This window comes from Rhineura floridana, chromosome 2 (genome assembly GCF_030035675.1).
Source record: "Rhineura floridana isolate rRhiFlo1 chromosome 2, rRhiFlo1.hap2, whole genome shotgun sequence".
In the NCBI taxonomy this organism is placed as follows: Eukaryota; Metazoa; Chordata; class Lepidosauria; order Squamata; family Rhineuridae; genus Rhineura; species Rhineura floridana.
This window is the reverse complement of record NC_084481.1, coordinates 105925113-105952158: the sequence shown is the minus strand read 5'-3', so window position 1 is coordinate 105952158 and position 27046 is coordinate 105925113. Positions and strand designations below refer to the sequence as shown.

The 27046-nt window shown below is 43.4% G+C and overlaps 1 protein-coding gene across 1 annotated transcript in view; it reads left to right on the top strand.

The window, feature by feature from the left end:
* Positions 1 to 27046, top strand: part of LMNTD2 (lamin tail domain containing 2) — a 92731-nt gene that overhangs the window by 41896 nt on the left and 23789 nt on the right. The window contains exons 6-9 of the mRNA XM_061609994.1: positions 12338 to 12436; positions 17412 to 17512; positions 23747 to 23883; positions 26932 to 27046. Coding sequence (XP_061465978.1) covers positions 12338 to 12436; positions 17412 to 17512; positions 23747 to 23883; positions 26932 to 27046 — 452 coding nt within the window. The remainder of the gene's footprint in view (positions 1 to 12337; positions 12437 to 17411; positions 17513 to 23746; positions 23884 to 26931) is intronic.

Here is a 27046-nt window from a genome sequence, read left to right as displayed (position 1 = left end):
AGCTGCAAATGGACTCAGCAGCATGTGATTTATTAGTGCAGTTAGCAGCGGGGGGGGGAGTCCTGGCTATGTTAGGAGTTGAAACCTCTTTGAGAAGTAAATCAACTTGTTTGTTTCAGGATGATACCCCAAGGCACTGGAATAGAGAGAGGGAAGTATCTTCCTTACTTTTTTATAGTATTTCTTAACTGGCATTTCAGTCACCACAGGCTGCCTCCTCTGACAGCAAACAACTGAACAGTTTATATGTAAATATTTGAAGAAAAAGTAAGAGTTAAAACACTTTTTAAAAAAAGCACAGAGGAGCGGCATCGACACCCAACATCAGTAAAAACTATCATATATTAGCAGAGCATAATGTTAGCTTGCATTGACTGCAAATGCTTCTCCTAAACAGCAAGCCCAGGTTTCCATCACCCACTGGAAACCAACAATGTTTGAGCCAGGCAGACCTTACTTGGGAGGGTGTTCCAGTGTTGTGCTCCTGCAACTGAAAAGACCTTTACTTACATACTCGCTGACCCCACCTCTGGCTAGAGCAGCCTTTCCCAACCAGTGTGCCTCTAGATGTTGTTGGACCACAACTCCCATCAGCCTCAGCCAGCATTACCAATGGTCAGGAAAGATGGGAATTGTGGTCCAACAACATCTGGAGGCACACTGGTTGGGAAAGGCTGGGCTAGAGGCTCTTCCAGACAACCTACTGAGTATTTATTTATTTATTCATTCATTCTTTATAAATAAAAGTGTTTAGATACTGCCCTCTCGCAAAACATCAGGGTGGTGTACAGCAACATAAAAACATTTAAAAGCAATACAAAATGATAATTAAAAATCACTGGCTACTCAAGAGACATTTTAAACAACAACATAGACCTGTCAGCATAAAGAAGTCTTCAAGAGACACCTAAAAGTGAAAAGCAAGGATGCTTCTTTCTGATTTGCTTGAACAAAGCTTGCAAAGAGGTAGATATCTGGCATTTATTTATTTTTTTGATTCCATGTATAGATTGCTTCCCATAAAATACGTCAAAGCAATTTCACAGTATAAACATCAGCAATAACATCAATTAAGAACATAAGAAGAGCCTGCTGGATCAGGCCAGTGGCCCATCTAGTCCAGCATCCTGTTCTCACAGTGGCCAACCAGGTGCCTGGGGGAAGCCCGCAAGCAGGACCCGAGTGCAAGAACACTCTCCCCTCCTGAGGCTTCCGGCAACTGGTTTTCAGAAGCATGCTGCCTTTGACTAGGGTGGCAGAGCACAGTCATCACGGCTAGTAGCCATTGATAGCCCTGTCCTCCATGAATTTGTCTAATCTTCTTTTAAAGCCATCCAAGCTGGTGGCCATTACTGCATCTTGTGGGAGCAAATTCCATAGTTTAACTATGCACTGAGTAAAGAAGTACTTCCTTTTGTCTGTCCTGAATCTTCCAACATTCAGCTTCTTTGAATGTCCACGAGTTCTAGTATTATGAGAGAGGGAGAAGAACTTTTCTCTATCCACTTTCTCAATGCCATGCATAATTTTATACACTTCTATCATGTCTCCTCTGACCCGCCTTTTCTCTAAACTAAAAAGCCCCAAATGCTGCAACCTTTCCTCGTAAGGGAGTCGCTCCATCCCCTTGATCATTCTGGTTGCCCTCTTCTGAACCTTTTCCAACTCTATAATATCCTTTTTGAGATGAGGCGACCAGAACTGTACACAGTATTCCAAATGCAGCCGCACCATAGATTTATACAACGGCATTATGATATCGGCTGTTTTATTTTCAATACCTTTCCTAATTATCCCTAGCATGGAATTTGCCTTTTTCACAGCTGCCGCACACTGGGTCGACATTTTCATTGTGCTGTCCACTACAACCCCGAGGTCTCTCTCCTGGTCGGTCACCGCCAGTTCAGACCCCATGAGCGTATATGTGAAATTAAGATTTTTTGCTCCAATATGCATAATTTTACACTTGTTTATATTGAATTGCATTTGCCATTTTTCTGCCCATTCACTCAGTTTGGAGAGGTCTTTTTGGAGCTCTTCGCAATCCCTTTTTGTTTTAACAACCCTGAACAATTTAGTGTCGTCAGCAAACTTGGCCACTTCACTGCTCACTCCTAATTCTAGGTCATTAATGAACAAGTTGAAAAGTACAGGTCCCAATACCGATCCTTGAGGGACTCCACTTTCTACAGCCCTCCATTGGGAGAACTGTCCGTTTATTCCTACTCTCTGCTTTCTGCTTCTTAACCAATTCCTTATCCACAAGAGGACCTCTCTTCTTATTCCATGACTGCTAAGCTTCCTCAGAAGTTTTTGGTGAGGTACCTTGTCAAACACTTTTTGAAAGTCTAAGTACACTATGTCCACTGGATCACCTCTATCTATATGCTTGTTGACACTCTCAAAGAATTCTAATAGGTTACTGAGACAGGACTTTCCCTTGCAGAAGCCATGCTGGCTCTGCTTCAGCAAGGCTTGTTCTTCTATGTGCTTAGTTAATCTAGCTTTAATCATACTTTCTACCAGTTTTCCAGGGACAGAAGTTAAGCTGACTGGCCTGTAATTTCTGGGATCCCCTCTGGATCCCTTTTTGAATATTGGCGTTACATTTGCCACTTTCCAGTCCTCAGGCACGGAGGAGGACCTGAGGGACAAGTTACATATTTTAGTTAGCAGATCAGCAATTTCACATTTGAGTTCTTTGAGAACTCTCGGGTGGATGCCATCCAGGCCTGGTGATTTGTCAGCTTTTATATTGTCCATTAAGCCTAGAACTTCCTCTCTTGTTACCACTATTTGTCTCAGTTCCTCAGAATCCCTTCCTGCAAATGTTAGTTCAGGTTCAGGGATCTGCCCTATATCTTCCACTGTGAAGACAGATGCAAAGAATTCATTTAGCTTCTCTGCAATCTCCTTATCGTTCTTTAGTACATCTTTTACTCCCTTAGCATCCAAGGGTCCAATCGCTTCCCTAGATGGTCTCCTGCTTTGAATGTATTTATAGAATTTTTTGTTGTTGGTTTTTATGTTCTTAGCAATGTGCTCCTCAAATTCTTTTTTAGCATCCCTTATTGTCTTGCATTTCTTTTGCTAGAGTTTGTATTCTTTTTTATTTTCTTCATTCGGACAAGACTTCCATTTTCTGAAGGAAGACTTTTTGCCTCTAAGAGCTTCCTTGACTTTAAAAACCATTCCATATGTAATAACTATTAAAAACAATTTGACATACAAAAGCAATTCCTTATATAAAAGCAATTTCATATGTAAAAACAGTTTCAAATCCAGTACAGATACAGACTGTCCCAGTCTTGTCCAAATCTCCACTGCTCATTTGCTGGCCCAGTCCTGATCTGGGAGATAGTTCCCATGCAAGTAGTAAGCCCATCCCGAGTCTACTTAAGTGGTCTTAGGGGGCTTGTCCAATTGTTGTGATGTCTTAGCTTGAGTAGTCATGCCTCACCATAACATGTAGAGACCTAGATACCTACAGCTCTAGAGTTAAGTTTTGTATTTAAAATAATAGAGAAAATCACATCAGTCATCCTGAGTCTCATTTGAGGGGTTGATCCAGGACACTCACAGAGCTACAATTCCCAGAGTTCCCTGGGAAGAGGGATGAATTGTTAAACCACTCTGGGAACTGTAGCTCTGAGAGTCCCACTTGCAAGTCCCACTTGTACGAACATAAGAAGAACCCAACTGGATCGGACCAAGGGTCCATCTATTCCAACATCCCATTTTCTACAGTGGCTAACCAGATGCCTCTTGGAAGTCCACAAGAAAGGAGGTGAACTGGCATGATGTTCCCTATTTAAAGATATAAATATTTAAGATGTCCAAATGTTGCTTAACATGTGGCTGATATGTATCTGCTTTTAAAGGCTGAAGCACACTTAAAACATGTGCAGCTTTTCAAACAATCTGGAAATAATTTCCAGAAGTTTCCATTGCATATGAAATAGTTTTTAAAATATTATTTTGTACTTTTTATTGTTATGCCTTTCCTTATTCTGGACACTCTTTCCCTCTTCCTACATGTACTGCTGCCCAATTGTCAAATGAAATCATTTTAGTTGGGAATTGGGAGCACCCAGCAGGTTTGCAACGCCCTCCTCTTCCTCCCTCTCTTCACTTCTGCAGTGATCATCCCTCTCTCTCTGTTTTGGACATAACTATAGTTAGTGTTATGTCTGCACTGAAGTTTTTGCTTATCAGAGTCAGCCCCAAGCCACACTGGGAAACAATGATCAGAAGAGTTTGCAAACTATGATTTGGGCCAACTATAGTTAGCAAAAATGTCAGTACAGACACGATGCTAATCCAAGTTATATGTCAGCTGAAAGGGAGGGGAATGCCACATGAGAAGGACTCCACAAGGTGTTCCCAACGGTCACATCGTTTGGTGAGCAGGCAGTATTGCATCTGCACGAAGCTGCTCTCTCACCCATGCCTTCCTGCAAATATTTCCAAAATGGAAATGCACAAGTGTTGGGTATACGCTGTATAGTACACATATTGGTGTTTCTAATGGGAAAACTGCATGAGTATTGCATTTGTAAAAATAAGAAGTGCGGAGATTCTCTCTCATGATAGAGGCATATGAGGCAATTACCCTTGTGATAATGAGGATTCATTGTCAAGTGAGAATAATTCAGACATGGGGAAATGGTAATTTGTACCACTGTGCAGGCACCCTAGGGATAGGGAAGGATGCATAAGCACAGCAGCTTTATGATGCAAATCCTTCTTATATATCTTTTACTGAGAAATTAAGGCCGAGGGATCATGACTTGTCTAAAGGGCACTTTGGGGTCCACTCCTGAACTGAACTGTGATAGGAACTGAAATCCAAGTCCAACATTTTAACATAGTGACTGTGAAGCACATTGATTTTCACAATTGCAATTTTCATGTATCGGATCAGGGAGAAGCTCCCTTTGTTGGCAGTGTCACAGAGGCTCCATCACTCAGACATACATGATTTGCCCGCATAAGGGACTAGGTTTCATTCTCAGCATCTCCAGTTAAAATGATCCCAGATAACAGGACTTGAGGCCCTCATGCACTGCCAACCAAAGCAGACAGCACTGGGCTAGACAGATCGATAGCCTGACTCAGTCCAAGGCAACTTGATATCTCTGTGTTGTGTTTGAACAGTGTTTTCTGCTGCAGTTTTGTTATCACTATGTGGCATCCTTTATTTTAAACACAAAAATAAATGTCCTTCTTCCCTACCCTATCTGGATTAAAACTTTCATGGTCTTGTATGTGCTCTTCATTTTTTAATGTGCTTTAAGGTATCTTGTCCTAGAACTCTCCGTCTCCCCTCCATTTCCTCTTTTTCTCAATTTGTCTCTGAATAACAACTAATATTCCTCTCTCTCCCCTGTTCTCATATCCTCATTTTTTAAATTTGTCTCCGAGTAACAACTAATATTCCTTTCTCTCCCCCCATCACATGGTGGCAACCCATAGATAGTTCTAAAGTAGACCCAAGACGAATTGCAACTTCTGGCCAGTAGGGGGTACTCACTGCTTGCCTAACGTTTGATCCATGCCCACTTTTCTTCTTTGTCTCAAAAGTGGATATCCCAAAGCTATATATTTTTTAGCATGCTCCCATATGTTATTTCATTTATATATTATTTGTTTCAGTATAACACAGAGACATGTCTTGCCCTATTGTTGTTATCAGCCTTTTAATATTAAAAAAACTGGTCTACCAAGCAGATCCAGTAATAAGGATCAGCCCTAGTGCCCTTGTATAAGAACATAAGAACATAAGAAGAGCCTGCTGGATCAGGCCAGTGGCCCATCTAGTCCAGCATCCTGTTCTCACAGTGGCCAACCAGGTGCCTGGGGGAAGCCCACAAGCAGGACCCGAGTGCAAGAACACTCTCCCCTCCTGAGGCTTCCGGCAACTGGTTTTCAGAAGCATGCTGCCTCTGACTAGGGTGGCAGAGCACAGTCATCACGGCTAGTAGCCATTGATAGCCCTGTCCTCCATGAATTTGTCTAATCTTCTTTTAAAGCCATCCAAGCTGGTGGCCATTACTGCGTCTTGTGGGAGCAAATTCCATAGTTTAACTATGTGCTGAGTACATCAGAACATAAGAACATAAGAAGAGCCTGCTGGATCAGGCCAGTGGCCCATCTAGTCCAGCATCCTGTTCTCACAGTGGCCAACCAGGTGCCTGGGGGAAGCCCGCAAGCAGGACCCGAGTGCAAGAACACTCTCCCCTCCTGAGGCTTCCGGCAACTGGTTTTCAGAAGCATGCTGCCTCTGACTAGGGTGGCAGAGCACAGCCATCATGGCTAGTAGCCATTGATAGCCCTGTCCTCCATGAATTTGTCTAATCTTCTTTTAAAGCCATCCAAGCTGGTGGCCATTACTGCATCTTGTGGGAGCAAATTCCATAGTTTAACTATGCGCTGAGTAAAGAAGTACTTCCTTTTGTCTGTCCTGAATCTTCCAACATTCAGCTTCTTTGAATGTCCACGAGTTCTAGTATTATGAGAGAGGGAGAAGAACTTTTCTCTATCCACTTTCTCAATGCCATACATAATTTTATACACTTCTATCATGTCTCCTCTGACCCGCCTTTTCTCTAAACTAAAAAGCCCCAAATGCTGCAACCTTTCCTCGTAAGGGAGTCGCTCCATCCCCTTGATCATTCTGGTTGCCCTCTTCTGAACCTTTTCCAACTCTATAATATCCTTTTTGAGATGAGGCGACCAGAACTGTACACAGTATTCCAAATGCGGCCGCACCATAAATTTATACAACGGCATTATGATATCGGCTGTTTTATTTTCAATACCTTTCCTAATTATCCCTAGCATGGAATTTGCCTTTTTCACAGCGGCCGCACACTGGGTCGACATTTTCATTGTGCTGTCCACTACAACCCCGAGGTCTCTCTCCTGGTCGGTCACCGCCAGTTCAGACCCCATGAGCGTATATGTGAAATTAAGATTTTTTGCTCCAATATGCATAATTTTACACTTGTTTATATTGAATTGCATTTGCCATTTTTCTGCCCATTCACTCAGTTTGGAGAGGTCTTTTTGGAGCTCTTCGCAATCCCTTTTTGTTTTAACAACCCTGAACAATTTAGTGTCATCAGCAAACTTGGCCACTTCACTGCTCACTCCTAATTCTAGGTCATTAATGAACAAGTTGAAAAGTACAGGTCCCAATACCGATCCTTGAGGGACTCCACTTTCTACAGCCCTCCATTGGGAGAACTGTCCGTTTATTCCTACTCTCTGCTTTCTGCTTCTTAACCAATTTCTTATCCACAAGAGGACCTCTCCTCTTATTCCATGACTGCTAAGCTTCCTCAGAAGCCTTTGGTGAGGTACCTTGTCAAACGCTTTTTGAAAGTCTAAGTACACTATGTCCACTGGATCACCTCTATCTATATACTTGTTGACACTCTCAAAGAATTCTAATAGGTTACTGAGACAGGACTTTCCCTTGCAGAAGCCATGCTGGCTCTGCTTCAGCAAGGCTTGTTCTTCTATGTGCTTCGTTAATCTAGCTTTAATCATACTTTCTACCAGTTTTCCAGGGACAGAAGTTAAGCTAACTGGCCTGTAATTTCCGGGATCCCCTCTGGATCCCTTTTTGAAGATTGGCGTTACATTTGCCACTTTCCAGTCCTCAGGCATGGAGGAGGACCCAAGGGACAAGTTACATATTTTAGTTAGCAGATCAGCAATTTCACATTTGAGTTCTTTGAGAACTCTCAGGTGGATGCCATCCGGGCCTGGTGATTTGTCAGTTTTTATATTGTCCATTAAGCCTAGAACTTCCTCTCTCGTTACCACTATTTGTCTCAGTTCTTCAGAATCCCTTCCTGCAAATGTTAGTTCAGGTTCAGGGATCTGCCCTATATCTTCCACTGTGAAGACAGATGCAAAGAATTCATTTAGCTTCTCTGCAATCTCCTTATCGTTCTTTAGTACACCTTTGACTCCCTTATCATCCAAGGGTCCAATCGTCTCCCTAGATGGTCTAGGTAAAGAAGTACTTCCTTTTGTCTGTCTTGAATCTTCCAACATTCAGCTTCTTTGAATGTCCACGAGTTCTAGTATTATGAGAGAGGGAGAAAAACTTTTCTGTATCCACTTTCTCAATGCCATGCATAATTTTATACATTTCTATCATGTCTGCTCTGACCCGCCTTTCCTCTAAACTAAAAAGCCCCAAATGCTGCAACCTTTCCTCATAAGGGAGTCGCTCCATTCTGGTATAAATTCACTGATACGCAAAAAACCTTGTGGTTTAAGAATGTACCTATAGCCCATAGATATTTCTATCAGACTTTGGTAACATGTGCCTCCGAGCATATGGTGCGTGGTGGCAACACCTGCCATCTCCAAAGATGGGGAATTACATTTTTGTATGTTTGTTGGTGTTCTTATTTTGCTTCATTCCTGTGTTACTAATGTTTCTACAGAGAATCTAATCTAGAAAATTTTATTACTCTCATTATTCATCCTAGAAGCCTGTGTCAAATTTATTTTTATTAATTTCAAAGCCGTTTTATTGGTCAGTGTCATATGATGGTGAAGATAGCCTTTTGTGTTTCAAATTGGAGGTTATGTTCTATTTCTCTTTGGGGTGCATTAACAGTTGAATCTGAAACTGCAGTTTGATGTAAAATCAGACTGATTACAACATGTTGCTACTTCAGGAATGACTCCGGCAGTGGGAAAAAACAAACTTAGCCTGCCCAGAATGCATGTTTTCAGCCTGCTATGTTTAAACCATTTAAGGCAAGGTGGGCACGGTCAATTAAAAACATAGAGCACACCTAGCATTTTGCTAGAATATATTTCACCTCCCACTGTTTTATCTTGTGCAAACTGAGACACACCTTATGTCCACTGGAGACTATTCTGCAGAAGTCAGTGCCATTATTCCACAATTACTTTTGGAGTTTTTTTAGTGTAAATTTTGCAAAGTGTTGCTGTACTTCACATATTCACAGAAACAGAAGCAAAAGAAAATGATTTCCTACAGGAAACTTCACTAAAATTGCAAAGGAAATCAGACATATTTAAAGTGACTATCTGAACGATATCAACTGTCAACTGTCTTAATAATCTTGCTTCCCCCCTGCTAAAACAAGATCAGCGCAGCACATGTCTTGTTTCTATTATTTGGGCTGTTTGTAGGTATTGCTACCACTCACCATATGCTCAGAAGTACCTGTTGCCAAATTCTTCCAAGCTACACAGGAAGTGGATTGGGCTGTGAAAGACCTACCCAAATTGTCTTTGCATTTTTACAAATTGGTAGTGCAGTACAATATCTCAGACAGGAGGTCAGGTCTCCTGTTCCCCTGTTCCCCTGATGCATTCACTATAGCTGTCCAATTTCCCTACTTTTTAAAGTTTGATAGAAATATCTGTTGGCTATAGGTACATTCTTAAACCGCAAGGTTTTTTGCCTATTAGTGAATTTCTCTGCTTTTTAATCTGGGAGGTAAGAAATGGGATCCTGTGCAAGCTTGCCAAGAACGCATGTTTACTGAGTTCAGTGGGATTTACTCCCTTGCAATCATGTTTATGATAGGTGAAACTGACCACAGGTGATGGAGGGGGGAGGAGGAGGGAGGGGAGGAAGGGCAGAGGGGAGGAGTGGGATGGCAGCAGGAAGGAGGGGGAGGGGAAGGGAAGGACAGGTTTGATCATTTGCTTGTTTATTGAGTTCAGTGGGATTTACTCCCATACAATCATGCTTAGGTTAGGTAAAACTGACTGGGGGAGAGGGAGGGCTGGAGAGGGAAGAGGGCTGGAGAGGGCAGAGAAGGAGGAAGAGGGGAGGGGAGGAGGAAGGGAGAGGAGAGGGGAAGGAGGGGAAGGAGGGGAAAGCCAGGTCTGATCATTTGCGTGCTTATTGATTTCAATGGGATTTAAATGATTACCATTTAATCACGGTTAGGATAGGTAAAACTGACCATGGGGGAGGAGCAGGGGGAGGGGAGAAGAGAGGGAAGGAAAAAGGGAGTGGAGAGGGGAGGGGCAAAGGAAGGGGCAGGTTTGATCATTTGCATGCTTATTGTTCACTGGTATTTACTCCTGTGCAATCATGCTTAAGATAGGTAAACTGACCATGGGGAGGGGGATTGGAGGGGGAGGGGATTGGAGGGGGGGAAGGGGCAAGAGGGGGATAGGAGGGAAGAGAAGGGAGGATGAGTTTGATCAGTTGCATACTTTTTGAGTTCTCTGATTTATTTCTGTGCAATCATGTTTTAAAATGGAGATGGACTGCCTTCAAGTCGATCCTGAATTATGGCGACCCTATTAATAGGGTTTTCATGGTAAATGGTATTCAGTGGTGGTTTTACCATTACCTTCCTCTGTGGCTGAGTGTCAGTGACTTGCCCAAGGTTACACAGTGAGCTTCATGGATGTGTGGGGACTCGAACCTTGGTCTGCCAGGTCGTAGTCCAACACTGGCCTGGTGGAGGGGCAGGGAGGGTAGGAGGAGGGGGAAGGTAGGAGATTGGATGGGTGAGCACTGGGCAGAGGGGAAGGCCCTTTCCTTTCCAAAAGGAAAACATTGTGAACAGTATCATTGCTTTTCAGGGTTTCCACCACCTTTTTATTCTACAGCAGGCACATGTAGCCTCACACCCACGTTTAAACCAAAGCTATCCCTGGCCACAGCCACACCAGGCATTTATTTCACTTTAGACAGTCATGTCTTCTCTCAAAGAATCCTGGGAAGTGTAGTTAGTGAAAGGTGCTGAGAGTTGCTAGGAGATGCCCTGTTCCCCTCACAGAGCTTCAATCAGAACGGCTGACTGTTAAACCAGTCTGGCCACTGGAGCTCTATCAGGAGAATAGCAGTCTCCTCTCAGCACCCTTCACAAACTACACTTCCCAGGATTCTCAGAGGGAAGCCATTACTGTCTCACGTGAAATCAAAGTCTGGTGTGGGTGTGGCCCCCTGATTAGGCAAGCCAAGCAGCTGTGAGTCTGGTTTTTAGAACACTTACAGTTGGTTGTTACTGAGCATGCCCAACGTTATCATTCAGTTTAATGCCATATTTATAAAATTAATTAAAAATCAGCCAGACATTTTTTAAACGTTTAAACTGGAGAAGATGAAGGTCAGAGTATGGGGCAAGGTCAGTAAGAGGAGTACAGGTCCTCTGTGAACATGGCTGATTTTTAATGAATTTCAACAGATTATGAGAACTCTGACAGAAAAAAGTCCAAAAGGGGTCTGGGTTTTTTCTCTCTCTTATTACACTTTGAACTGTCAATTCTTTTTTACTGTTTTCTTTATCACCATGAAAATTGAGAGGGTTGTTAAGCAAGTGTTTCTGAGTTCAGGACTAAGTTTTGTAAGGTTTTGTTTTGAAATGAGCTTATGGGAAGCATCAGAATGGCATGGGGGTATTTTCAATTTAACATAGCGGAATGTGAAAAATCCACACTGGCTATAGTATACAGCCACTCTTGTGGCTATATAATCTATAGTGTGGCTGCACTTGGAATAACCTATACAGTTTTGGTCAGCTCATCTCAAAAAATAATATTGTAGAGCTGGAATGCCTCTGAAATGGGTAGCTAGAATGATCAGGGAACTGGAACACTTCACCTAAAAGGAAAAGCTGATGAGGGCTTTTGAGTTTAGAAAGTAAGATGACTAAGGTGGGATGCAACAGAGATTTCGAAAAGTATGCATTGTGCACAGAAAGCAAGTATTGAGTTTTCTTCCATCTCTTGTAATCCAGTAGCATTCACTATTTCAGTTCCATTTTCGAAGCATCCATGGATTCTGGTAAGGGCAAAACTGTTCCAAAGATTAATCCTAAACCCATTTTTAAACAAATGTAATTAAAGGTAAAAACATACTCACTGTTCTGTCAGTTCCAGTGTGTCTCCACTTCTCTCTTCTGAAATCAGATGGGGCACACAACATTAGTCAAACCCTGCCCCTTTTTATTGTAAAATCTGATGGGAGCAGCTTGTGTTTTTTTAAAAAAATTCAGCTTCAAACAGTTTTTGTAACTGATTGGCTTTTCAACCTGTTCCCCCTCCAAGTGTAGCTAATGGCTGTAGGCAACTAGTGTGTTCACAGCCTAATTGTAGTTAGTAGTCCTTGAAATCTTTTCCAGATCTCTTCTCCAAGCAATGCTGTTAGTCTGAGAAGGGGATGAAAGGTCATTAACCTATGGTGTGTTCAAGGGCAAGAAGGAATCACTTTAGGGTTCATCTAAACTGTGCTCAGGAGTAGAAACCAAACACCCTCAGAATGGTCAAAAGATGCATAATGCAGTTATATATATGTGACTTTTCCCTTCTTTTCTAGCTCTGGTCAGAGACAGGAAGCAAGATAACAACAGATACAAGTGATCTACGGCTTCGGAGAATTCCAAAGCACACTAGCTTTGCTGATGCCTTTAATAAGGTCAGTGCCATGAAGACAGGAGAATCCAGAAAAGTGTGAGAACTATATACATTAATCCTTAAAACCCATATGCAGACTTAATGCCATCTACCAGGACACTCTTGAGGCCATGTGTCCGCCAGGTTTCCGCTATGCGCAGCAACCGAAGGCGGGGAGGGGGAGTGGCAGTCATCTATCGGGAGTCCTTGATGTTCACCAGGCCTCCGCTCCCAAGGACCAAGTTTGTTGATTACATGTACTGGAGGTTGGGCATGAAGGGCAGTCTGGGGATCCTGCTTGTGTACCGCCCGCCCCGCTGCACGGCAGACTCCCTGACCGAGGTGCTAGAAGTGGTCTCGGATGTACGAGCATTGACCCCAGAGCTTTTAGTACTGGGGGATTTTAACGTACACGCTGAGACCACTCTCATTGGAGCCCCTCGGGATTTCCTGGAAACCATGGCTTCCTGGGAACTGCACCTTAGAAACACTGAGCCCACCCATGTAGCCGGTCATGCTCTCGACCTTGTATTTGTCCTGGGAGTGTTGGGGAGTGTTCTGAAGTTGGGGGCCTTTTCTTTTACCCCCGTGTCATGGTCAGATCACTATCTGGTGAATTTTGACTTCTCGATGCCACACACCCTCCGCAGGGGTAAAGGACCTATTAGAATGGTCCGCCCCAGACGCCTGATGGATCCAGATGGATTCCTGACTGCGCTTGGGGATTTGGAACCTGCTGAAGGTCATCCAGTCAAAACCCTGGTGATGGAGTGGAACGAGGGAATCACCAGGGCACTAGACCGGGTGGCTCCGAAACGTCCTCTCCCCCTGAACAGAACTCAGACAGCACCGTGGTATACACCTCGGTTGCGTAGTCTGAGACAGGAGGTGAGACGACTAGAACGCCGGTGGCGGAAATCCCGCTCTGAAGATGCTCGAACACAGGTTAGAGCAGCAATAGCTGCCTACGAGGTGGCAATGAAGGCAACAAAGAAAGATTTCTTTGCTGCCTCTATTGCATCCGCAGAGTGCTGTCCCAGGAAGCTGTTCCAAGTGGTCCGAAGCCTGGTCTGTCCAGTCGCTCAGGAACCCTTGGAGCATTCAAAGGCTTCCTGTGACAAATTGGCTAGGCACTTTGCCGATAAAGTCGAACATCTGAAGAACTCGATTCCGTACACTGTGGATGCAGTAGAGGATCCAGAGTTGACCAGTTGTAATCCGGTTCAGTGGGATTGGTTTCGGCCTCTTCCTTCTGAGGATGTGGACAAGGTGCTTTCAATGGTGAAGCCTACCACCTGTCTGACTGATCCTTGCCCATCATGGTTCCTTATGAACTGCAAGGAGAAATTGGGCGAAGGGATTAGGGCGGTGGTAAATGCATCCTTGAAGGAGGGTGTAATGCCACCGGCCCTCAAGGAGGCAATTATAAAACCCATTCTAAAAAAGTCCTCCTTGGATCCCCAAATTTTGAACAACTTTTGCCCCATTTCGAATTTGCCATTTTTGGGCAAGGTCATTGAGCGAGTGGTGGCTAACCAGTTGTCAGCACACTTGGATGAAACGGATTATTTAGATCCATACCAATCGGGTTTCAGGACTGGACATGGTACTGAAACAGCCTTGGTCGCTCTGGTAGATGATATGAGGAGGGCATTAGACGGGAGAATTCACCTTTCTTGTCCTCCTGGATCTCTCAGCTGCTTTTGATACCGTCGACCACGGTATCCTGTTAGATCGCCTGGAGGGATTGGGAATAGGAGGCACTGTTTTACAGTGGTTCCGTTCCTTTCTCTCTGACAGGCATCAACAGGTAGCATTGGGAGATGAGGTTTCAGACCCTTGGCCCCTCACTTGTGGAGTGCCACAGGGTTCTATCCTCTCTCCCATGCTATTTAACATCTATGTAAAACCGCTGGGAGCTATCATCAGGAGTTTTGGGCTGCGATGTCACCAATATGCTGATGACACGCAGCTCTATCTCTCCTTTAAATCTTCACCGGAGTTGGCTGCAGAGACCTTGTCCAAGTGCCTGGAATCCATGAGTGGGTGGATGGGAAGAAACAGGCTGAAGCTCAATCCTGATAAGACCGAGGTGCTACTTGTGGGTAACAGGGGAAAGTTGGGTGTTGCTGACCTGAATCTTAATGGGGTAAGATTACCCCTGAGGGATCAGGTCCGCAGCCTCGGGGTTGTTCTTGATTCCAAGCTGTCCATGGAGGCTCAGATTTCGGCAGTGAGCCGGGCAGCTTGGTATCAACTACACCTCATACGGAGGTTGCAACCCTACCTCCCTATTCATCAGCTCCCACTGGTGGTACATGCCCTGGTCACCTCTCGATTAGACTACTGCAATGCGCTCTACGTGGGGTTACCCTTGAAAACGGTCCGGAAACTACAACTGGTGCAGAATGCGGCGGCACGCCTGCTTACAAACAGCCGCCGCCGTGATCACATCACACCGGTGTTAATTCATCTACATTGGCTTCCAGTTGTTTTCCGGGCCCAATTCAAGGTGTTGGTCTTAACCTTTAAATCCCTATACGGTCTCGGCCCAGTTTACCTGAAGGAGCACCTCCAGTACCACCAACTAAGCCGCCCGACCAGATCAGCCACACAGGGCCTTCTCTCTGTCCCACCAACGAAAACAGCTAGGTTGGTGGGGACTAGAGAGAGGGCATTCTCAGTGGCGGCCCCCACTCTCTGGAACTCCCTCCCGTTCGATCTTCGCCATGCCCCTTCCCTAGATACATTTCGCCGAGCCTTGAAAACATGGCTCTTTGGACAGGCCTTTGGGATCCCCGGGGTGGGCTAATTTCTTTATATTGTTTTAAAACTGTCTATTGATGGCCCTAAACTGTTCTGTACTGCTGCTTTTAAAATGATTATTGTTGACTGCACTGTATTTTATTATGTATTTATATTGTATTTGAACTTTAATGTTGTACGTCGCCTAGAGTGGTTTCGGCCAGATAGGCGACACAAAAATTAAATTTATTATTATTATTTATTATTATTATTAATCCTATGGCTCACCTTAATTAAACAAAATAGCCTTAGTAGCACCTGTCCCTTAAAGTGGCATTACACATATGATGATAGTATGATAGGTTTCCCTGTTTACAGCTTGCTTGTATTCACACGTTGGACACTCTAGTTGTCCAGTTCACTCTACCCTTTAAATTAGCTCCCCCACTTGCTCCTCTGAAATTCAGAGGAAAAGAGACTTTTGATTAGGTGTTAATGGATTTGAAATGAGCACTGATAGGTGCAAAAGTGATTGCTATGCTGGTTGCCATAGAGAGAGCCCTTGATTTCAAAAAGAAAGAGAGAGGGATGCTGAGGTTCTCAGGTACCAAGTCATTGACTTGCCCTTCAATCCATTCTCAAATACATACAGGGCTATCTCTAGTTGCTCACTGGTGATGCTTGGCGGGCACATTTTTTGTCCCCCCCCCCCATATTCCAGAGCTGTGCCGTCACATTTAATATGGGTTCTGGGAGTGATCTCTGGCTTAAATTTTAGGTATCATAGTAAAGAAGCAACATCATATCAAACGTACATGTGCATTAATACACAACCACTCCGACGCATAGTCTCAAAATCCAGATAGAGGTCAACCTGCCGTAAGTAACATAAATGCCCCATACAAACTTTCAGTGCATCCACACCTTGTGGCACTAGAATGAATGGCCGCAGTCATGGGTCTGGAAAGACCTTGGAGAAATTTTCCTTAAGACTGGGGGATATCATTTCCCAAGAGACAAGGGCAATTTGAATTCCTATGTCCATGCTTAGGTATGTGCTACAAAAGAGCTCCCACAGCTCAGTGGTGGAGCATCTGCTTTGAATGCTGAAGCTCCCAGGTTCCAGAAATCCTGGTGAGCCGCTGCCAGTCAGTGACAATACTGAGCTAGATGGACCGACTCAAAAGAAGGCAGTTTCCTAAGTTCCTCACATCAGGCAATTTTGCCCAGTAAAACTGGGAAGCAGGGTGGGGTGTCTAGGAGTTGTATAATCAAGACCTTCTACTGAGTTTGTGTGATACTCCCTTGAGAGTATGGTTGGAAAGACCTTTTCCAGAAGCAGCTGTCTCCCAGGTTATGACCCATCTTTTGCAGAATCCTCTCCTTGCCTAACTATTTCTGCCTAAACACTCACGTAGAACTCAGTAAAGTCTCTTGATGCCACTCCACTTCGTAGGTCAAGCTGTACCACCTAGAGCAGAGGTGGTTAACCTGTAGTTCTCCAGATGTCATTGGACTACAACTTGCATAATCTCTGACTATTGGCCACACTGGAGGGAATTGGAGACCGATTCTATCTGGAGGACCACAGGTTTCCCATCCCTGCTCTAGAGATTCATCTCCCTGACTCTGATTGGCTCCTGCAGTTGGGTGTGGGTATCGAGTTGAGTAGGGACTGGAAATTAATTCAGTCCACATGTTAACTGGAATGCAGCTGTCAATCAAATGGTGGACCGCTTTCAATTTTGCAGTACAGGTTTGGTTCAAAAATGTGTATTTCACGGGAGGAAATGCATTAAAATATGTATTTTAGGAGAAGAATGAGTATAAAATACATATAAAATGGAGTGATCTTGTCCTATTTGCTTCACTCCTCTATATCTCTTTTTATCATTCATCTTTGTTCATTCCGTCTGTTGTTCAGTGTTTGGTGCTGGGTCAATATTTCACTATTTATTAAAATAGCGCTATTTAGTAAAAGAAATGGTACAATGGAATCTGTGTGTATGTGTGCATGCGTGCGTGCGTACACACACACATACACACCCAAAACATTTTTTTCCAAAAGAGCAGGCAATGCCCTAAATAGAAACTCTACTAGGCCTATACAAGACATAATGGTAATATTTCTAGAAGCCCCTTGTTTTTGCTTAGCACGTTGCATGAAGAGAATATAGATTTTACTTCACAGAATTATTGTTATCCTGCGTTACCTGGTGTTTAACAGTGTCATCACCACTCCTCCATTTTAGTTTGGAAGTGCCGTATTGTCTGAAGAGGAAAAAGATGACATAATCGCTAAATTAGAAACAGCTGCTGTTAAAGCACACATGGAGGGAAGTTCACAGGAAAGGTAATTGCAAATCACAGGCTTTCTGACCGAAGGGACCAGTGGGGGGGGGAGTATGGTTAAAAAAACCCAGCTTCTCTCAGCTGTTGGTACCAGAATAGGTCTGAAAATGTACTAAAAACAGCTTAGACAGCCCTCACCTCACCCCAGCTGGTCCTCTGTTATGGGCTATATATCTTCTGATATAGGGCAGGGGAATATTTTTCCAATAGAGGGCTGCATTCTGGGCAAATTTCCCGGGGCCACATGTGAGGGGTAGTCAGAGTTAGAGGCAGAAGTGGGCAGAGGAAATCATGTACATTTTTCCCTTTGTGTAGTAGGTTAGATTCTTGACACGCATTTGCATACCCCTCTCTGTCTTCCATCCAGGCAAGCAAGAAGCATTATGCCAGTTCAACTCACATTCTAGCCAGTCAAAATGCTCAAAGAGGATGCAAAGCAGGGTCAGCAGGCAGTATGGCTGAGGCGAGGCTGAGGCTTAGGGAGAGTCCTGAGGGCCAGTTAGTCAGGCTTGGGGGTCCACACTTGACCTCTGAGCCGGAGGTTCCCCACTGCTATAGGGAAACTCGTACTTTGTTAAAGAGTGACTTCATAATTCAGTGGGGAGCAGGCATTACAAGCCACATTGTCCCCCACAGGACTGTTGCTTGAAGGGGCAGGTTGGAATGCTTACAAGTAGTTCTGTTTGCAGGTAAGTGACCCTGCCTGCGGCTTGACATGGTATGCTGGGATGCGTCCTTGCCTGTGTTCCCTGTGGGAAGATTCTGACAAGAAGAGGAAGCTGCTACACCCTAAAAATTGCTGACCCACCCAGCTGCCTGTACACCCTGTCTGAATTATAGGCGACCGCTATACACATAGCAAGGGTGGAAAGAGGAGAATGGTGTAGCAGCCACCAATGTTTTTTTCCAAACCTACTTCCTCCCGCCCCCATTTTTAAAGCTGTCCGTTTCTGTCCACCTTAAAGTGAAGGTTGGAGGTGGAGAGAGAAGCTGTCTCTGCTCTAGCATACCCAGAATGTACAATACCCAGGGTATGAGGACCAAGCACAACCCAGACTTTGGAGGAGGCTGTGACATGAGGAAGCCTGGCAGGCAGATCAAAGGAGCAGTCCAAAAAGGACTACAAAGAGTGTGTGTCTTGGGCAGCGGTGCTTTTTACTATACTCGACGGGGCTCTCCCAATGAAGCTGAATGTTGAAAGATTCAGGACACACGAAAGGAAGTGATTAGTCACACAGCATATAACTAGACTGTGGAATTTGCACTACTACAACATTTTGTGGTGGCCACCAACTTGGACGGCTTTAACAGAAGATTAGACAAATTCATGGAGGATAAGGCTATAAATGGCTACTAGTCATAATGGGTGTATTACTATCATCATAATCAGTGCTTTTTTGGTAAAAAATGAGGTGCTGGTACTCATATCTTGATACACGTGTTGTGGGTGCTAGCACAAAATAGCTGCTATGGGCAACAAAAGAAGAGGTGCTGTTACTCTGTGCCGGCGAGAACCATCACAAAAAATAGTGGGTTCTGAAAACATACGTCTCAGGTGCCAAAGGCCAGGGGAAAGAGGTGCACCTTCAGCATTTGCCGAAAACTGTACAGTGAAGGTACTGTTGGCGTGTGCGGATAGAGATCATACAAGGAAGAAATCCAAGGGTCGCATAGAACAGTAAATGAGCCAGGCCAGGCAAGTTTCTTGTAAGAGTCTTTTACTAGGCAAAGACATTAGACACAGTTCTCTCTAACGAAATGCCTTCCCCCACACTGAGTCTCAGCAAGATGTCCCTTATCTACTTCCCAGCCAGCTGCTGACCTTGGCAAACCTGGCGGTCTGTTCTTCCAGCTTAACCCTTCTGCTTCAGGTTTCACTCTCTCTGCTAAAAACCCTGTCTGAGAGTCTCACAGCATGCTTCACTGACCAACAGCCCCCACCTGAGACTCACAGATTACAAAACTTCATGGTTCTACAATACATTTCTACAATATTAACTTTTCAATACATATCAGTACATGGTTTGTTTCCTTACAGTTTCTATTTACATTTTCAGTTCAGTTCTTGTTTCTTTATTTCTTTATTCACACAAGTTTCACAATGTTTTGTTCACTTTTATTTGATAACACATTTATATTTCATTCCTCAACACAATACTTCCACATGAGATCCATTGTTTCTTTATCTATTGGCCCTTCTTTTTCCCATTCTACTGGAATTTCATCTGTTTCATTATTCTTATGTGTAACATTAAATGTGAATCTCTGAGGTGGTTGTCCTTTCGTTTTTCTTTCTGATCTCCTAACAGTATCTATTTCCATTTCTTCCTCACTCTCAATTTTACTTGGACCTGCACCTGTATTTGCACTTGTACTTGGCATTTCTGTATCTTGCATTGCCATGTCTTCACTCCTCAGTCTTTTTACAGTACGTTTGCCACCGTGAATAAGATCAGTCAATGCAGTTCTTAATGGAATTTGCTGTCCAAAAGGAACATCTGCTGCTTCCTGCTTACTTGCACCTTCAAGGATAACTGTTTGACTGTCTCTCCAAGGTTTATCTATCACCTTTATGCTTCTGCTTAACACTAATTGTTGTTTCTCAGGCAACCAAACTCTATAATATGAGTTCTGAAATCCCAAAACGCGTCCTGCCTGAGCTCTTGAGCCTAATTTACCATGCCTTTTCTGTTTTGCAACATGTACCCAGCATTTTGCCCCAAAACGCTCTATGTGTTTCACCCTGGGCTTTCTTCCAGTCAACTTCTCATAGGGAGACATGCCTATTGTTCTGTGCATAAGGCGGTTCTGAATGTATGTAGTGTACAGAATACATTCACCCCAATAAGTGTTATTCATATCAGCATCTGCTAGCATGGCTCTCATTGAATCCTGCAATGACCGGTTCCTCCTCTCTGCAGTTCCGTTGGAGGATGGGCTGAAGGGAGCAGTGAGACTCTGTATTATTCCCTTCTTTTCCAAATATGTTTTAAATGAATTACTGGTAAATTCTCCACCTCTATCTGATCCGATATTCTTGATAACAACCCCATATTGTGTCTCTGTTCTCTGTATAAATGCCTTTAATTTCTCTTCTGCTTCACTTTTCTTTTTCAATAAGAATACATGTGTAAATCTGGAGAAATCATCCACAATCACTAAATAAAACCTTGCTCCACCTTTTGAGCACTGAAAAGGTCCAGCCAAATCCACATGTATGAGCTGATAGGGTTCAGTGGTCGTGCTTGCACAGCTCTTATTTACCGGAGTTACAGTCATTTTTGTTTTATAACATACCTCACATTCATCCACATGCTCACAATGTGTTAATTTCAAATCTTGACTATGTTTTGGGGTGTTTTGTACTTTCTCATAATGTCCGTGTGCTAATTTTCTGTGCCATTCATGTAAACAATTGTCATGTTTATTTTTATTTACTCCTATCCAGGCACACGTGGGTTTATCCAGCTTGCTCTCAACCATAAACATTTGGTTCTGTAATTTCCCTTGCATACATATTTCACCATCTTTTCTCACATAACATCTATCCCCTTCAAATGTAATTTTGCAACCTATTTGAGCCAATTTTCTCACTGATAGAATGTTATATTTTAAACCAGAAACCAATAATACATCTGTTAATATAGTTCCCAAAGTACATAACCTGAGTGTGCCTCTTGCAATCGCGTCTTGAGTCGATCCGTCAGCCAGATAAATCTTCTCCTGTATCGGCTTTGAAGTGTAAAATAAACTAGAGTCTGTGATCAGGCAATTAGACGCTCCACTGTCGAGAAGCCACTTAGAGTTAATGAGTTTATTGTCCTCCTTAGTAACAAAGTTCACGCTTGTTCTCTGACTTCCAAAGTCCCTGTTATTTCTCTTCTTTAAACAATGTCTCTGTATATGTCCACAGGACCCACAAAAATAACATATTTTATTCTCTTGCCTGTTTCTTTGATGTTGTTGTTGTACAGCCACAGTCTCTTTTAACTCTGTTTTCTTATTCTCTTGTCTTCTAGTCCACTCTTGTTGAAGTTTCTGTTCTACAAAGTCCAAATTTAGATTTCCGTCAGGTAAAGTTTCCAGACTCGAGACCATTACGTCCCATTTTTGATCAAATGAAGATAACAGGATATAGACCATCTGAATGTCACTATGATGCACTCCTCTATCTTGCAGCTCAGCATTTAATCTCCGAAATTCAGCCAGATGCTCTGCCATAGTCACTTCATCTGTAAAACGCATCTGATAAAGTTTCCGTGCTAAGCACAGCCTGCTCCCTGCAGTTTGCTGCACATGAGCGGCTCTTAGCTTCTCCCACATCTGATTAGCTGTCGGCTCATTACTCACCAGCAACAGTTGAGAATCAGACAGCCCCAGAGTAATAAAAGCCTTCGCTTTCTCGTCTTTCTTCAACCACGCTGCTGAAGGAGCTGCCGGAGGGGGGGTTTTCTACGACAACATTCAACTCCTCTTTAATCAGAACTGCTCTCATTCTCCATTTCCAGCTGGAGTAGTTTACAGCATTCAGTCTCTCCATCGGCATCCCGGATAACAGGTTTACAGCCATGTTGCCCACTCTTACTTGCCTCTTTCTTGCACTTTCGTTTCTCTCAGCAACAACGCCACGTCAACGGCTCTCGAACCCGTTACCTTGTATGATAAGCTGGGCCCATAACCCCTGTTGGCGTGTGCGGATAGAGATCATACAAGGAAGAAATCCAAGGGTCGCATAGAACAGTAAATGAGCCAGGCCAGGCAAGTTTCTTGTAAGAGTCTTTTACTAGGCAAAGACATTAGACACAGTTCTCTCTAACGAAACGCCTTCCCCCACACTGAGTCTCAGCAAGATGTCCCTTATCTACTTCCCAGCCAGCTGCTGACCTTGGCAAACCTGGCGGTCTGTTCTTCCAGCTTAACCCTTCTGCTTCAGGTTTCACTCTCTCTGCTAAAAACCCTGTCTGTGAGTCTCACAGCATGCTTCACTGACCAACAGGTACAAGACACACCTCTGTGGGGAGGGAATTCCGCAACTTTGGAGCTACCACAGAGAAAGCCCTCTTCCAGGCCACCATCCCCTGAACTTCTGAGGGTAGCAGAACTACCAAGAAGGCCCTCTTGGATGATCATAACACCTGAAGGGGTCTGTAGGGAAGGAGGTGGGGTCTCTGATATTTGGGACCTAAGTTCTTTTGGGCTTTAAATACCACCATAATCATCTTAAACTGAGCCTAGAAATGAATGCATGTGCACACACACACACACACACGTAGAGAAGCCAGTGCCGGTTCAAAAGCATTCAGTTGACCCAACAGGCTGGTATCGATTTGAGTTTGTTCTTTGTCCACAAGCTGCTGCTTTTACTAATCCATTTTTTCCTCAGAAAAAATATTGATATTAATATAAGTATTTTAAAAGGATATATTGATATTTTGAAAGGGTATAGCAATAAATTAAAGGAAATAATAAATATTTTAGACTCAGTTTTTTAAAAAAAACCTATTTTCAAAAATAGCCACAGAAAACCATATATAAAAATCTAAGTGACTTAATGGAAAATTGGGTACCAAATCTGAATTGGGTGGAGTCCTAGCACATCGATATGTGTGTGTGTGTGTGTGTATACATACGTGAACTGGCATGGGAAGGTCCAGTTCCAATCAGGACCATGACGGGCAAAGGGTTAAAGCTTCCTTCTCTCCCACACCATGATCTTGATTCAGCTGGGTTGGGGCACACTGACTATTTAAAAAAAAAAAAAAAGCTATGTAAGAGCAAGCTATACACCAAAATGTCACATCTAGTTTGGTGCTCATATTCTGGTAACCTCCAGCTTTATGATTTCTGTGGAAAATCCTCACCACCACCAAATGGTAAATCCAACTTAAATGGTGGGGTCAGAGGGAGATATAGAATGGTATTTTCATGAAGAAGATGTCATGTGGATGCTGTGGAATATTTGCATGCATGATAAACTGCCATGTAGGGGTGCCCCTTGTAAAGCAGAACACACCCTTTCCTCTTGCAGTAGTCCTAATGCTATGTTAATGTGTTTCTTTTTGATGAAAGCTCCAGAGCTAGAGCACAAAGTCTGCATGACTTTTTTTTTTGCAAAAACAAAACAGGTAAATAGGTTATGGACTTTGCACCAAGGCTCCCGCTCCACCTGATTACATGCGGACAGGATATCGCACTGCTCCTACTGGATCAACATCAAACTTTTATCCCCTTCTAGTTCAACTTCTGAACAATCATCATTGGTTGTCTTCACCTCTCAGAAATCGGATCTCACTTCAGTGCATGAGACCAAAATGATAGAATCTTCTTCCTACAGTTTGCCATCATCACTGGAGAAAACCCAAGTGGGAAAATGTAAGTTCAAATTCTTCCTCTTTAAAAAGAGTCTGGCATTGGCTAGTTGATCAGAAAGTCATACGTTCAATGCATAGACACAGACACACAGACCCCAAGTGCATGCACGCACACACAAACAGAACCCCAAGAGCACGCACACACAGAGAGAGAACATCAAGCACACACACACAGAACCCCAAGTGTGTGCGTGCACACACACACATACAGATTACCCCAAGTGCACACACATGCACAGAACCCCAAGTGCATGCACATGCTCACACAGAACTTCAAGCATGCACACACAGAGAGAACCCTAAGTATGCACATGCACACACACACAGAACCCCAAGTGCATGCGCATGCTCACACACAAAACCTCAAGCACGCATGCACGCGCACACAAAACCCCAAGCGCACGCATGCACACACACAGAACTTCAATGTAATCTACATTGTAATCTACAATGGACCCCTCCAAACTGGTTTTTTGGCGTGGGGTTGTTTGTTGTTATATGCCTTCAAGTCGATTACGACTTATGGCGACCCTATGAATCTGTTTTGGATGTATTCATATATTAGTGGTGGATTTATACTGGACCATCCACATATCATTCTGCTTTATTAGTTGTTCTGCAATGCTTCCCCACTGTTACTGAATTATTGCTGACTTGAGAGCACTTTAGCACAACAAAATTAGGACAAAAACAACCTAGAACATTTGTGGTATAAAAAGTTACAGGACTTCAGTAGGAAGCTACGGGGCATACATTCATTAGAAACAATGTGGTATGTCAGCCCTGAAATTTTTGCAGGTGGAAACAATTTTGAAAGCAGGATGGCCTATAACCGCCTGATGCCATCCCCCATCACAAGCACAAATAATCATGAATACACAATAAAAAGGGCATCTGGATGGGTCTAAAGTGCAGTTCCAGTGCAATAGTCAAGTCTTAATCTGAGCCTCAGCCAAGGCCTATTTTTAGGGCACAACTGACGGCGTGGGAAATCTTCCTTCCCGGATCACCTGCATACTGAAGGTAACTGTACACACCTCATGCTTGCAGTTCCCTTCAGTCATGTGAATGTACAGGAGACGACCATGGACTGAAGCACGCCATGTGTTGGTGTTGAAATTAATCAAGTGTGCTGTTTCAGTGCACTGCACTGATGCACTATAAGAGCCGTGCAGCCATGTCCTGTGATAGAAATGCCAACAGGAGATGGCTTGTGAGATGAGGCTTACTTACTCTTGCTCTGTATCCAGCAGCAGGCACTGGGCTCCTTCTGGGAGGAAAGGTGGGATATAAATGTAACAAATAAACAAAATAAAAATGCAGAGAGAGGCATGAAATATTTCCCCACCTTGCAAGAGAGGGACCTTAGTAAAGGGGAAAGTCTATAGAAGTATAGACCATTATCCCATTGGTTCCCTTCCACTGGTAATTAGCAAAAGGTGTGAAGCTCTGACTGAGCAGATAGATTGGAGGAATAGGCTGGCATTTTTCACCCTGGTCCAATTGAGACAAGCCTACATTGTATAAACAGATGATACCATATAACCTCCTAGTTTCATCATATCAGGGAACTTCCAGATAGGATGAAATCTTGGGTTGCTAGATCTCAACAAGCTGGATTTTCCTTCTCCCCTTTGTTCTATCCCTTTTCTTCTAACAAAGAAATTCACACCACTAGCAGAAGGAAACAAATGAAGGCAGTTCAGTTAAACACTTCTTCAATCCTGGACGTACTTACTTGGGAGTAAGTGTCATTGAACTTCATGGGACTTACTTCTGTAGGCATATACAAGACTGTATTGTTTGTTGCCCATGCTCCTGGGTGACTTCCCCGCAGTAAAATAAAACATTCGTGCCATGTGTTGAGATTTTTCTGGAGGGGAAAAGAATAAATAAAACATCTGAACCTCCGCTAAGGCATTTAAGGTGCCACCCAGTTTGTCTAAGCACAGAGTTAGGCTAGAATATGCAACTTTCCCTTTTGGCACTGAAACAGAAAACTATTACAAGCCTGGCTGATTATTTCTTCAAATCAGTATGTGAAGTGCAGCTGCCTTCTCTGACCTCATGGCTTTCTAGTCCATAACAATCACTGAATTGCCTCCAAAGTTCCCTTGCCTGTTGCTGCTAATACACAAAATTTTCTTGCTCCAGCCCTCTGCAGAGTTGCAAAAGTATGGTCACCTAGAAGCCCTAATGCTTATACAGCTAGCCCCACACCTTCCTTGGCAGTCTCCTCTGCCCCTTCTTCCTTCTGGTTATGAACCTGTCTTGTAGCACCTTTAACACATTGAGAATTGCATTAAGTATCCACAAAAGCTTCTGCCATTAGCAGTTTGTTAGGTTTTTAAAACAATTTATTGATCCCCCATAAATAAAGAATTAACTCAATGTGTTAGTCTTTAAGGGCCTAGAAGGCTTTGTTGATTTTGCTGCAACAGCCCAATATGACTACTGACAGTCTAGTGCTGGCCTATTCTTTCTAAGCATTTAGACTATTTTAACATTCCATAACGCAGCAGCTCAGCCAATGGCTGAGCAGTAATATTAATTGGCTGATTGACTGATCAACTGAGGCAATTTATTGTCTACTTTTCAATTACATAAATTCTCAAAGTGGCATGTTAGTATACAGACGACACAGAGGCAACAGTCTTTTAAAAAATACTAAAATATTCATAAGTTATCAAAAAACACCACCTATAAATACACTGAACTTATATTTATAATATATTTATTTATTATTGCATTTATACACCACTTTTCTGCCAAGGCACCTGAGGCAGTTGACCATTTTAAAATGCTAAAATAAATGGTGCAAAATGGAGAACAAGATAATTCTCTCAGGCCAACTGATAGTTCACGAGTCAGTGGTCTGTGCTCCCTGGCCTGGGCTTCTCTTCTGCATCCCTCAGGGCACACGGGACTTTCTAAAGCAGCTAATACCATCATGGCATAACATCTGACTTCCAGCCACAGTGTTTTTCCCTGGAAGTTTTTATCAGTGGTTGTACAGCATATGGGTATATTATGTTTCACCTTTCCAAAGTTCGTTCCCTGGATCCTTGGAGCCTTGCACAGTCTGGTCTTACTCTTGGACGGCTCTCAGATGAAGAAACACACACCCGCTTTATGTCCTGCCCCTTCACAGAAGAACGCAGAAG